The 13971-nt window shown below is 40.0% G+C and overlaps 1 protein-coding gene across 3 annotated transcripts in view; it reads right to left on the reverse strand.

Moving 5' to 3' along the window:
- Positions 1 to 13971, reverse strand: part of LOC125453650 (mitochondrial intermediate peptidase-like) — a 131890-nt gene that overhangs the window by 105337 nt on the left and 12582 nt on the right. For 2 of the 3 annotated variants that reach the window (XM_059646675.1, XM_048533489.2), the window contains 3 exons: positions 12562 to 12650; positions 8684 to 8770; positions 7514 to 7577 (listed from right to left, as the gene is read on the reverse strand). In XM_059646675.1, coding sequence (XP_059502658.1) covers positions 7514 to 7577; positions 8684 to 8770; positions 12562 to 12650 — 240 coding nt within the window. The remainder of the gene's footprint in view (positions 1 to 7513; positions 7578 to 8683; positions 8771 to 12561; positions 12651 to 13971) is intronic. The other variant, XM_048533490.1, reaches the window with a different exon arrangement.

Genomic DNA, 13971 nt, shown 5'->3' on the forward strand with positions numbered 1-13971 from the left:
ATCTCAACACTATTTTCTGACACAACTTTCATATCCCTTTATGGATTAGATAAAAAGAGAAACATATTGATCTTCGTCTTGAGCACACAATGAGTGGGGCTCCAGTCATCGCAGGCACAGAATTCAAGAATTCACCAACTCTCTGAGGATTCACCCTCAGAGTAAAAATCATCCAGTCCTTAATGACCTACCCTAATTCAGAGATTGTGTCCTCTAGTTCTGGATTCCAAAAGAAGGGAAAGATCCTTGACAGTTAATAGCCTTACCATCATTGAATCATTCAGGATCAATATCCTGAAGGCCAACAATGACCAGAAATGTAACTGGATCAGCCACCTAAGAGTCGTATATTTGAGAATAAGTGACTCATTTCTCTCTCTCTCTCTCTCTCTCTCTCTCTAAAGCCTACTGACTATCCACTGGGCACTATTCAGGGGTGTAATTCAATAATACGCACTTTGCTGGATGAGTGAAGTTTACTAGGACTCAAAAAGCATGACAACCTACAGGACAAAGCAGCCTATTTGACAGGTATACCTTCCTCCAACATCGTAAACATTCACACTGTCCACTGCCAGTGCACCAAGGCTGCAGTATGCATGAACTACACGGTGCATTCTAACAACTTTCAGAAGATTTTTTGGCAGCATATCCCAAATTTGGGACCTCTATCAACCAGAAGGTCAGAGGTAAACAGTTATAACCAGCACGTACAAGCTCGGTTATAAGTCACATACCATCCTGACTCGGAAATGTATTGTGATTCCTTAATCACCACTCAGAAAAAAATCCTAGAACTCCTTACGCAAGAACTAGATTTTAAAATTTTTTTTTAATGAGCAAGCATGGTTTAAAAACCAGTACTTGAAAGGGTGGTTATAGATTTGTAAAGTAAGTAAGCCAAAATCCACGACAAGCATCATGTATACAACTGTTATGTACTAATTTAAATTTGAGTTGTTTTGGAGCCAAGTGAGTTACTGATGCAGCTTTGTTGGCAACAAGAAGCTGATTAATCTATTAATTCGTGAGCAGTTACTGATTACAGAAACCTTTTTTGCCTGCCAACAACTGTGTGATTTGTTCTTAGGTAACTGAGCTGCCTGGAGTTGAGAACAAGTTAGCGAGAGTGACAGATTCGGCTTTTCTCCAGCTCACAAGCAGTCTCTCTATTCTCTGCAGTCAAAATTCATTGTAAACCTGGAGGAAACCAGTTTATCTTGACTGCACCAGCTGTTCTAAGCTGTGATTTTTAACTGGTCAGCTTTAAAGTTAGCTTGGACAAACATGGATTGTTTTGGCCAGAGCATTGGATGCTGAGGGAGCGACTTGATAGAAGTATATATAAAATTATGAGAGACATGGGTAGTGTGGACATTCAGAGTCTTGTTCCCCAGGATGGAAATGTCAAATAATAGGGGGCACAGGTTTAAAGAGGAAGGGGGAGGAATTTAAGGGAGCTATGCAAGGCAAACTTTTTCAGAAAAGAGGATGGTAAGTGCCTGGAACATGCCATCAGGGGAGGTGGTAGAAGCAGATAAGTTAGCAAAGTTTAATAGAAATTTAGACAGACACATGAACAGGTATGGGATAGAGAGATATGGACCATGTACAGGCAGATGGGGTTAGCTTAGAATTGTATTATGATTGGCACGGACGAGGTGGGCCAAAGGGCCTGTTCCTGTACTGCACTATTCTCGAATAATCATAAAAATGACCCCAACAATAGGGATCAGTTCTGTGTCCTCTTTTGCTTGTCATTTATATAAAATGATTTGGACAAGAATATAGCAGGTATGGTTAGTAAGATTGCCAAAATTGCTCCAAAATTGGTGGCAAAGTAGACAGTGAAGTAGATTATCTGAGATTACAAAGAGATCTAGATCAAATAGGTCAGTGGACTAACAATGGCAGGTGCAGTTCAATCTGGATAAATGCAAGGTATTGCATTTTGGTACAACAAACAAAGGCAGGGCTTATACAATTAATGGTCAGGCCTTGGTAGTGTTGTAGAACAGAGGGATCTAGGGGTGCAGGTACATAAAATTCTTTGCAGTTTGCATCCAAATTGACAGGGTGGTTAAAAACAGTGTTTGGCCTGCTTGCCTTCATTGCGTAGTCCTTTGAATATAGGAGTTGGGAGTCATGTTGAGGTTGTACAGGACTTTGGTGAGGTCTGTTCTGGAATATATGTCCAGTTCTGGTCACCCAGTTATAGGAAGGATATTATCAAGCTGGAGAGGGTTCAGAAGAGATTTACCGGAGTATTAAATAACAAGGTGTAGAGCTGGATGAACACAGCAGGCCAAGCAGCATCAGAGAAGCAGGAAGGCTGATGTTTTGGGCGTAGACCCCTTTTCTGAAGAAGGGTTTAGGCCTGAAACGTCAGCCTTCCTGCTCCTCTGATGGTGCTTGGCCTGCTGTGTTCATCCAACTCTACACTTTGTTATCTCAGATTCTCCAGCATCTGCAGTTTCTACTGTCTCTTTACCAGGATGTTGCTGGGCATGGAAAGTTTGAATTACAAAGAAAGGCTAGATAGACTGGGACTTTTTTCACTGGAGCACAGGATGTTGACAAGCAACCTGATAGAAGATTATCTATAACCCTCATTGTTGTATAGAGTTAATGGTAATTGTCTTTTCCCTAGGATGGGGGATTTCAAAACTAGGGGGCACATCTTTAAGGTGAGAGCAGAGATTTAAAGAAAAGTCATGAAGGGCTTTTTTTATTTAAAACTGAGAGTAGTTAGTGTGCGGAATGAAACTTGTTGAGGAAGTAGTGGATGTGGTAACAATTACAATGTTAAAAGACATTTGGATAGATACATGAGTAGGAAGATTTGGAGGGATATGGGCCAGGAGCAGGCAGATGGGACTAGTTTAGTTTGGGATTATGTTCGGCATGGACTGGTGGGACGGAAGTGTCTGTTTCCGTCTTGTAAGACTCTATGACTTATAACAAAAACTTGGTAACAAAGACTGCTAAACTCTCATTCCCTCTTTTCCTCTCTGATCATAATCTACTTTACCTTGTTTGTTTGGCTGTGTACAGGTAAGAAAGCATTTATAAGGGAATCAGTGTTTTGGTTAATTGTGTTATATCCCAATAGTTTATAACATTATAGTTGTAACAAGAATCTAATTATTTACAGTATTTAGTAATTATTGTTCAGTATAGAAACCCAATCCATACTTTCTAACAACCTGGGTCTAAAAATTAGGTAAACTTGGGAATTTTCCATATTTTTAACATCCTTTAACTTTTTGGAGACTCCAGGAATAATAGGGTTTGATTTCATGCACAGTCCCCCAGTGATTCTTAACAACTAGCTAACAGCACCAGGAGTGTACATGCACCATGGAGACAGCAGTGCTGCATGAAATGGCACCTCACCACCATCTTATCAAGGGTAAATAGAATGGGATATAAACATCGATTTTGTCAGCAACACCAACATTGCATGACTGAAGAAAACTGGTATTTTTGATTAGATGTCAGAGGATATGTGAAGGTTGAATAATTATTAATGCAGATATGGATCCTCAAAAGCAGTTATCTAGTATCAAATTTTCTTTAAAACCAAAACTGAAACTCACAGTATCAATGTCATATAATCTGAACAGCCATGAAAATTAATTAGGGAAAGAGCACAAAATGTTGCAGTAAAATTACTTTTAAGCCCAGCCTGGGATAATCGATAGTGTTCTGCAAGGTTCAGTAATATGGCCGCTGCCATTTTTGAGACACATAGCACAACGTTAAAACCTACAGATGACAAAAAAATGTTCAAATGTAGTAAACAGTGAAGACAGCAGTAATAGACTTGAAGATGACAAACATCCTGCTGAAATGGTTAGAGACTTGGGAGATGAAATTCAATGAAGTTGAATATGAAGAGATACATTTTGACGCAGAATTGAAACAAGCAATACAAACTAAAATGGCACAATACTAATGGGTGCAAGAACAGATCTGGGAGCGTTTGTCCACAAATCTTTGAAAATGTTATAGGAAGGACATTATTAAGTTGGAGTGGGCTCAGAAGAGATTTACCAGGATGTTGCCAGGTATGGAAGATTTGAGTTATAAAGAAAGGCTGGAGCGTAGGAGGTTGAGAGGCAATCTGATAGAAGTTTACAAAATACTGAGGGGTATAGAGAGTTAATGGTAATTGTCTTTTCCCAAGAATCCTGGATTTGAATACTTGTGGACATTTTTTAAGCTGACAGGAGAGATTTAAAAAGGACAGGGAATTTTTTTTTGCAGAGGATGGTTCACGTGTGGAATGAAATTCCTGAAGAAGTGGTGGATAACAATTACAATGTTAAAAGGTATTTGGATAGATACACGAATAGGAAAGATTTGGGAAGATATGGCCACAGGCAGGCAGGTGGGACTAGTTCAGTTTGGGATTATGTTTGGCAAGGACTGGTTACTAAGGTTTTGCAGTAGATTTGTAGCTCAGGATGTGGATGTTGAGGTTGGTTGGCTCGCCAAGCTGGTTTGTTGTTCCGCAGACGTTTCATTACCATGGTTGGTAACATCCTCAGTGCAGCCTCTGATGAAACGTCAGCGTGTTTTCCCGCCTGGCTTTTAACCTCTGGGGTCCATTGCCATGGATTGCCTCACTTCCGGGTTTCCTCCGTACTGGAACGCATATGGGGTTCTGTGCCCAGAGGAAGAGGAATGCTTCTTCCAAGTGTTCAGGGATAATGGATATCCAAAGAGCTGGGTCAGGAGGTGCCTGCAGGAACTGCATCAGAAAGATTCTACACACCCCAACACACTCATCACACTATCCTACATCAGGAACACGTCAGAACTCACCACAAGACTTCTATGACTGCTGGGCATCTCAGTGGCGCACAAACCCACATCAACCCTACAACAAGTGCTCACCCGAACTAAAGACCCACCCTGCATTGGACAGGACCAATGTCATCTACAAGATCCCCTGCAGAGACTGTGAGAAACACTACATCAGTCAAACAGGAAGAAAACTAACAACAACAGTACATGAACACCAACTGGCTACAAAAAGACACGACTAATGCTCACTCATCTCAATCCACATGGACAGGGAGAACCACGACTTCGACTGGGACAACACCAAGATCCTGGGACAGGCTAGGCAAAGACAAACATGAAAATTCCTGGAAGCATGCCCCTCCATGAAGTAAGCTATCAATAAACACATTGCACTCAACCCCGTATACATTCCAGTACGGAGGAAACCCGGAAGTGAGGCAATTCATGGCAATGGACCCCAGAGGTTAAAAGCCAGGTGGGAAAACACACTGACGTTTCATCAGAGGCTGCACTGAGGATGTTACCAAGCACGGTAATGAAACATCTGCGGAACAACAAACCAGCTCGGCGAGCCAACCAACTTCAAATGGACTGGTTAGATCGAAGGGTCTGTTTCCATGTTGTGTGACTCTATGACAGACCATATTAACCAGGCAGACACAAAGCAAATGGAATTTTATGAATAAAGGCATACATAAAACAGAACACTGCAAAACCTACAACCTATCTTGGTGTTCAAGTGCATAGCTCCCTCAAATTTGCCACCCAGGTGGATAAGGTTGTTAAGAAAGCATATGGTATTTTGGCTTTCATTAACAGGGGGATCGAGTTTAAGAGCCGCGAGGTTATGCTGCAGCTCTACAAAACCCTGGTGAGCCCACACTTGGAATATTGTGTCCAGTTCTGGTCGCCCTATTATAGGAAAGATGTGGAGGCTTTGGAGAGGGTGCAAAGGAGGTTTACCAGGATGCTGCCTGGACTGGAGGGCTTGTTTTACGAGGAGAGGTTGACTGAGCTCAGACTTTTCTCTCTGGAGAGAAGGAGGAAGAGAGGTGACCTGATCAAGGTGTACAACGTAATGAGAGGCATTGATAGAGTCGATAGCCAGAGACTTTTCCCCAGGGCAGGATTGACTGCCACGAGGGGTCATAGTTTTAAGGTGTTAGGAGGAAGGTATAGAGGAGACGTCAGGGGGCGGTTCTTCACCCAGGGAGTTGTGAGCGCACGGAATAGTTTGCCAGTGGTAGTCATGGAAGCGGAGTCATTAGTGACATTTAAGCGACTGCTGGACATGCACATGGACAGCAGTGAATTGAGGGGAATGTAGGTTAGGTTATTTTATGTTTGGATTAAGATTATTCCACGGCACAACATCGTGGGCCGAAGGGCCTGTACCGTGCTGTACTTTTCTATGTTCTATGTTCTAACAAAAGCCACAAATCCTAAAACACTAGCTTGATTTTAAATGTAACACTGAAATTGGAAACACAGTTAAGGAGTCTGTAAAAACTTTGGAGTGGGTGCAGGATGGATTGACAAAAAATGGTTTCAGGGACAAGGAATAACAGTTACACAATAGACAGCTACAAGTGGTGGTGTTCTTCTTGGAGTAAATAATGTTCAGAGAAAAAAAAACCCAAAGAACTGTAGGTGCTGAAAATCTGAAACAAAAACAGAAATTGTTGGAAAAACTCAGGAGGTCTGCTAGCGAGCTTAAGAGAAGATGTAATAGAAGGATTTGAAATCACAAAGAATTTATATTTAGAATAAAATAAAGAGTAAAGTATTCCAACAAATGAAGTGTCAGTAATCAGAAGACAGGGACTTTGGGTGATTGGCAAAAGAACCAGAAGTTTCTTTTTCTATATATACGCTAGTGGTTAGGATTTTGAATGCACTGTCTGATGGTGTAGTGGTAACAGGTTCAACAGTAGCTTTCAAGATGAGATTGGATTAAGACTTGGAGAGAAAACAAAATGCATGGTTATAGGGCAGGATCCAGGGAAATGGATTAACTCTTTGTTCCCTGAAAGAACTAAGGCAGGCAAAATAGCTTTCTGTGCTGCAGAACTGTATAATAATTCTCCAAGATCATATGTTTAATAGACTCTCCTTCAGAAACCTGACATAATAATGAGAATCCCAGAGCTATAATCCCTATTACCTTTATGTTTTATTTTAACAGAACTTAGGATGTCATTAAGATGTTTTATGCCCTTGTTAAACTCTCTTCTATGTGTACAAGTGCAAGATACTTGCTGTGCAGTTCTGTAGTGGAAAAAAATGTGCATTAAGTAAAAGTTTGACATTTTACAACAAGGAAGTTCTCTTAATTTCCAGGCTCTCAACAAACACTATAAAAGGGGCAGATTATCTTGTAAACACAATATGGAGTTGGAGGAACACAGCAGGTCAAGCAGTAGGAAAGTCAACATTTCAGGTCGGGACCCTTCTTCAGACTCTGACTCCAGCATCTGGAGTTCTTGGTGTCTCCCAGATTATCTTGTTGTCAGAGTTTATACGTAGTACATTGCTGTCCGAAAGTCAATTGCCAGATTTTCCTGCATTGATGTGTAGCCACTGTGAAAAGTACTTAAAATCAACTTGAAAAGGTTTTCAGCACCTTTCACAAGGTCAGGTTATCTATTAATGCAAAGTCTCTGCGTTCCTGACTCATATATTGTTTTATTTGAACTGTTACCTTTTCCTTATTCAGATGAATTCCGCTGATCTCAAAGTCAAACATAAATAACTCTGCCACTCTCCTGTGGAATGAAAAATCAAATAGTCTTGTTGTAGCTCAATTAAATGACGATTTTTAAAAAAGAGCTCAATTTTACAGAGTTATTTTTCAACTGGATAAAATTGAAACATGTCAACTTTCGTTCAAAAAATTACTTGCATTATATATCAGAACTGTCATGACAAAGTATCAGGTTAAAAACATTCCATGGAGTATCTTAATCAAAAAGGTCCAGTGTTACAGGTCCGAATGTCCAAATATCATAATTATCAGAAAACTGGGCTTTCCTATAATGGTCTGTGTATAAACTTAACAGAATATATTTTGAAAACTAACTTAAAATGGACAATTTGGCTAAAATCTGAATTAGTAATGTGGCTCTAGACTAGCAATTCATTTCCTGCAATGGAAAGGAAGAAGACAGAGAATGGTAAGGGACTAGGGGAAGTGAAAAAAAGTGGCAGGGAGTTTGTGGGGGGGATGCAGGAGAGAAAAAGAGCACGCGTGAGAGATGACAGATAAAGAGGGGGGAGAGAGAGCGCTAGAGGGAAAAGAGATGTATTTGCATCTTTCATTAATTAAGGAATCCAAAGCTGCACACAACATTCAGGATGCAGTCTCACCAATACCTCGTATGACTGAGGGAAAACATCTTTTAATTTTTCTCTCACGATAAAGGGTAGTATCTCTCAAGCCTTCTTGATTACATGCCATACCTGGTTTCTTCCATTTTGTAATTCATACACCAGAACACCTAAATCCCTCTGCACCTGATAATTCAAAAATCATTCTCCATTTTAATGTTACTTTGCTTTTTCATTCTTCCTGTCAAAGTGAACAGTTTCACATTTTACCACCTGCCAAATTTTTGCTCACTTACTAAGTCTATCTACACCTGTCTGCAACTTCCCTACCTTTTTCACAATATACTTTCCTATTTGTCTTATAAAGTATGAATGATTCCGAATGGACGTGTACCTATTAAAATAACCCAATGAGATATCTAGAGGCTACCACAATCCTTTCCTCACACTTTGAATTTCAGTTCTGTAACTTCATTTAGGTATAAAATGTGTGATTTTGTCAGATTGTGGGTTAAAGGGAATGGGATATAGAACATAAACATACCTTGTATCTGGATCCAGTGAATCAATGGCTTCTTTATCATTCAATAGGTTTTTCAAACTATTACAAAGTTCAATATTAGTGTTCAATCTAAAAAGGGAAAAGTTGCACACTTTGAATGTTGTATTAATAGGTATACTGTATCAAAAATGCAGAGAGAAAAATCACAAAATACATTCAATATTCACATCAACCAAAAGCCAAACTTTAAACAGTGCCTACTTTAGTTAACAGTGACTGGTTACATTTTAGGCCTGTATGCTGCATGACTTGAACGTGTTGTTGATGCAGATATTCATCAGACACTATTTTTTTTTAATCTGTTTGACTTGATTCTACTCCTGCAGGGTTAGTCCTATGTTCTCCGTTGAAGGTACCATTGTGCTATGCACGGATAAATTTAGTGTTGGAATCAAAAGTGATACTTTACACCTTCAGTGAAAAATTGATCGTATCATCAGGACCTGAAGAACTTCCAACCAAAATCTGATAGTCTCGTCAGTGGATCAACACTTCTTTCATAAGTAACATATTCTCCATTTCCATTGCACGCAGAATATAAACTCCTCAATTGGTTTGGATGCAGTTGCAGCTGCAGCTCAGAAGTTTACAACAACTGCACTCTGTTAACAAATTGCTTCCTTTGCATATTGACTCCTTTCCAGAGGATCATACATAGTGAATCTGCCTAATATTTTTCACCCATTGTTGGTGCCGGAATTAGGATTTACATAGTTGCTAAATTTATACTGTAAAATGGCACAAAGAAGACAATGAACATCAGTGGCATCAACATGTGGAATAATTCAAGAATACAGGACTGTCAACACCTATAAATAAGGCAAGGATGACATTTTGTTCAGTACAAGAGCGTTTGCAGAAAGCAAGCAATCATCAAATTGTCCAGCTGAGTAGGCTGGTACAAGATAATCTGTCCCAATACGTATATGTATCTTACGCCCAAAACTTAAATTAATATTTACTACATTTGTACATTATATGCATTTTAAAAACACTTACATTGCAAACGTAACAAAAGGAGACATACAAGTGCAGACTATATCAGTTGGACATTAAAGGATTCAAATATAGCAGGAACTGCAGATGCTGGAGAATCTGAGATAACAAGGTGCAGAGCTGGATGAACACAGCAGGCCAAGCAGCAGAGGAACAAGAAGGCTGATGTTTCAGGCTTAGACCCTTCATCAAAAATGGGGGAGGGGAAGGAGGTTCTGAAATAAATAGGGACAGATGGGGAGGCGGATAGAAGATGGATAGAGGAGAAGATAGGTCAAAGAGGCAGGGATGGAGCCAGTAGAGGTGAGTGTAGGTGGGGAGGTAGGGAGGCGATAGGTCAGTGCAGGGAGGATGGACAGGTCAAGGGGGCAGGATGAGATTAGTAGGCAGGAGATGGGGGTGAGGCTTGGGGTGGAAAGAGGGAGTAGATGGGAGGAAAGACAGGTTAGGGAGGCGGGGACGAGCTGGGTTGGTTTTAGGATGCTGTAGCAGGAGGGGAGATTGTGAAACTTGTGAAGTCTACATTGATACCATTGAGCTGCAAGGTTCCCAAGCGGAATATGAGTTGCTGTTCCTGCAACCTTGCCACAACGATGCGACCCGAAGGTTGCAGGAATAGCACTTCATATTCCACTTGGGAGCGTTGCAGCCCAATGGTATCAATGTAGACTTCACAAGCTTCAAAATCCCTCCTCCCACTACAGCATCCCAAAACCAGCCCAGCTAGTCCCTGCCTCCCTAACCTGTCCTTCCTTCCACCGAAGCCCCACCCCATCTCCTGCCTACTACCCTCATCCCGCCCCCTTGACCTGTCCATCCTCCCTGGACGGAACTATCCCCTCCCTACCTCTCCACCTACACTCACTTCTACAGGCTCCAGCCCCGCCTCTTTGACCTGTCTATCTCCTCTCCACCTATCTGCTCCTCTGTCCATCTTTTATCCACCTCCCCCTCTCTCCCTATTTATTTCAAAACCCCCTTCACTTCCCCCAAATCTGCAGAAGAGTCTCAGCCCGAAAAATCAGCCTTCCTGCTCCTCTGATGCTGCTTGGCCTGTTGTGTTCATCCAGCTCTGTACCTTGTTATGAAAGGATTCAAATTGCCATGGAATTATTTAGATTGCCTATCACAAATCAGTTTGTTATGTAATCTATGCATTTATTTGAAAATGCACAAGGAACTGAAATAGGTGTTACTCTTCTAAGTAGCAATAGAAGTGTTTCAGATATATTGGCGTCAATTTCCTACTACAGCCTGTGGCAAACAATGAAGCTATTACATGATCATGAGAATATTTAATGCTATGATTAAATAATAGAGTTAATTTGACCCCCAACAACTCAAAAAACACATGCAGATTTTGTATTGTCCACTTGCAACAGTCACACTATTATTAACTTCTAAAGTCTAAAATAAGCAAATATGAAAAATTCCACAATACCATAATTAAATTTGTCCATTGGACTGCTCTTGCGCTTTTATACCTTTATTGATGCTTGTATCATTTATGTGTCAGACTTTCCTAAATCATTTGTACTTGACACTGTTGGCCAGTGCCATAACTGAATTGTGTAATCCAAAGCAAAAGATGACAGCGATAAGCATTTGTTCCTATTACATTGATCACCACGTTTAAATAACACAAAAATAATATGAAGTGCAACACACATATGTAACTACTGGAATGAAAACATATTCGCAAAAGAGGGCAAGACAGCAAAGATTTCCCAACTGGGGCGTGACAAGGTGCAGGTGGTGGTGGGGAGCAGTGTGAGAACAGGCAAGCAAGATCAAGAGCCACAGAAGTACCCTCAAGAGTCCAAAGGAAACATGAAAACACATTTACAGAAGCCATTAATGAGGCTATTCCACCAATACCGATGTCTCAATTACCCTCCTGCCCCAACCCCAATACCTCATCAAACCACAAGGGTCCTTTGATTTTCAGCATCTTTATTAATGCTTCATGGTTCTGGTACTTGGAATGGGAGAAACATCTTTCATTTATACAGTGCCATTTGTTTCTTCAAATGCCCCAAAGAACTTCACATCCAAATGAACTGCCCTTGAAACGTAACTGCTGATCTTCTAGATAAGCGTGGTAGCTAAACTGCACGTTGCAAGTTTGCACAAACGATTATGTTTCTGACGCATTTTTGGGTGTTTAAATTTCTAACAATTTCTACAGAGGGTATGAGACCAATTGACCTGCTTGAGCTCTATCTCGTCCATTAATGCAAAGCTTTTTCTGTGGGCAATTGATTTTCATGTGAAAATTGAGAACAGTTAAACAAGTTGCTACCGAAGGCACGCAAACGCCACATCAATGCAGGAAGGTTAAACATTCTGAACTTATCAATTTTACCTGTTACTTGAATCCAAAAAGATTAAACTCTACCATTGTCTTGGAGCCCAAACATCTCAGAATAAGGTGTGAAAAGATGTTTACAACCTCATTATTAATCTATAAAGCTCAATGAAAAAAAAATTCAGTATATCTGGTATACAGTAAGCATTCAAATATTAATTGGGCTTTTCTCATTGCACAGATCAAATCAGTTAAAGCCCAGAAGGTACTAATGTCCACAGCTCGAAATCACATTTAATCTACAGGTTAGGGCAAAGTTACATTTATTTCTCAGTGCTCCATAATCGCTGAAAAAGCCAATACTACCTTCTCATAAGAACTGCTATTTGATTGAAGGGTCAAAACTGATACATATCTACACCTCAGGCACACGTCAGTTTTATTGGCTGGCTTTAGGAAGAGTGGACTAATGGCTTCGCTTCTCTTTTGGTTTTCTGCAATTACACAGTTTTAATTTGCACAAATATTTTTTGCACTGTAAATTCTGAAAACATACTTTTCCACCGCTGTGCCAATGGTCATACAGGTGCTCTCCGCTGCTTCTCGAAATGAAGAGTCTGGATGTGCTACCTTAACAAAATCTGCCTAGTATGAAAGATACAGTGATGAGTGTCATGATCAGGTAACTTTTCTATTAATCATAAACAGTTAGTTACCTAGAAATAAGTAATGTTCATTTTTATAGTCCAAAGTTTGAAAAAAGATAACAGATCTAACATTTTGAAGCTTCGATCAATTTGCAAATTTAAACTGCTCATACATAACAGATGTTGCAGAAAGAATGGTATTACCACATAACATTATCACAACAAGCTGCTAGTCCGTGAACATCCACAGAAAGCAAGTTTATATAGCTCACTCTAAGAGAGTACAATTTCTAAATATAACAAGCCACAAAACTGAATGAAATGTCGGCCCTTTCAAAGGTATACAATCTACCAATACTCTGCACAATCAAATTCTTGTCATAGTTTTGATTTTACATGGGAATCACAGACAGAAAAAAATTAACGTCATCGGAAGAAGTTAGAGCATCTGAAAATACACCAAAGGTTTTAACTGGGCAATGAAATTTGTGAAAATATAAAATTCCAAAAAGAAAATGTGAAAGAAGATTAAGCAAAACTTTATTCGCCAGTTAGACAGCAACATTCCTGGCAATAGCTCAATTCCAAAGGCTCAAAATTAAATGCAATATAATTCACAACAGCAGGTAGTTTCAAGCTTATTGGATCCGAGTAAGTGGTTACTGATAAAGCATTTAAAATAGTATCAAATATAAAGAAAAATACATGAAGTAATATCCATACCGTACAATCCAGGAAATTATCATGATCTACAGGATTCATTTTTCAAGATTCTACAGACGCCGGAACAGTTCCTATAGATTGGGGGGTAGCTAATGTAACCCCACTATTTAAAAACAGGAGTTATAGACTGGTTAGCTTGGGATTGGTGATTGGGAAAATGCTATAATCCATTATAAAAGATTTAATAACAGCGCACTTGGAAAACACAGACTGGACTGGACAGAATCAGCACGGATTTACAAAAGAAAAGTCATGTTTGGCAAATCTACTGGACTTTTGAAGATCTAACTAGTAGAGTTGAACAGAGGTACCATTGGATGTGACTTACATGGACATTCAGAAGGTGTTTAACGAGTTTCCACATAATAGATTAAATTAAACGCATTGCAGGTAGTGTACTGACGTGGATAGAGAACTGGTTGGCAGACAGGAGACAAACAGGAGGAATAAACTGGCCATTTTCTGAATGTCAGCCAGTGACCAGTGGGGTACCAAAGGGATCAGTGCTTGGACCTCAGATAAGCATAATACAGGTAGTTCTGTTATAACGCGTATTTCGTGAATGTAAATTAGCTGTAACAGGATTGATGAATCGT

This window comes from Stegostoma tigrinum, chromosome 6 (genome assembly GCF_030684315.1).
Source record: "Stegostoma tigrinum isolate sSteTig4 chromosome 6, sSteTig4.hap1, whole genome shotgun sequence".
Taxonomy (NCBI): domain Eukaryota; kingdom Metazoa; phylum Chordata; class Chondrichthyes; order Orectolobiformes; family Stegostomatidae; genus Stegostoma; species Stegostoma tigrinum.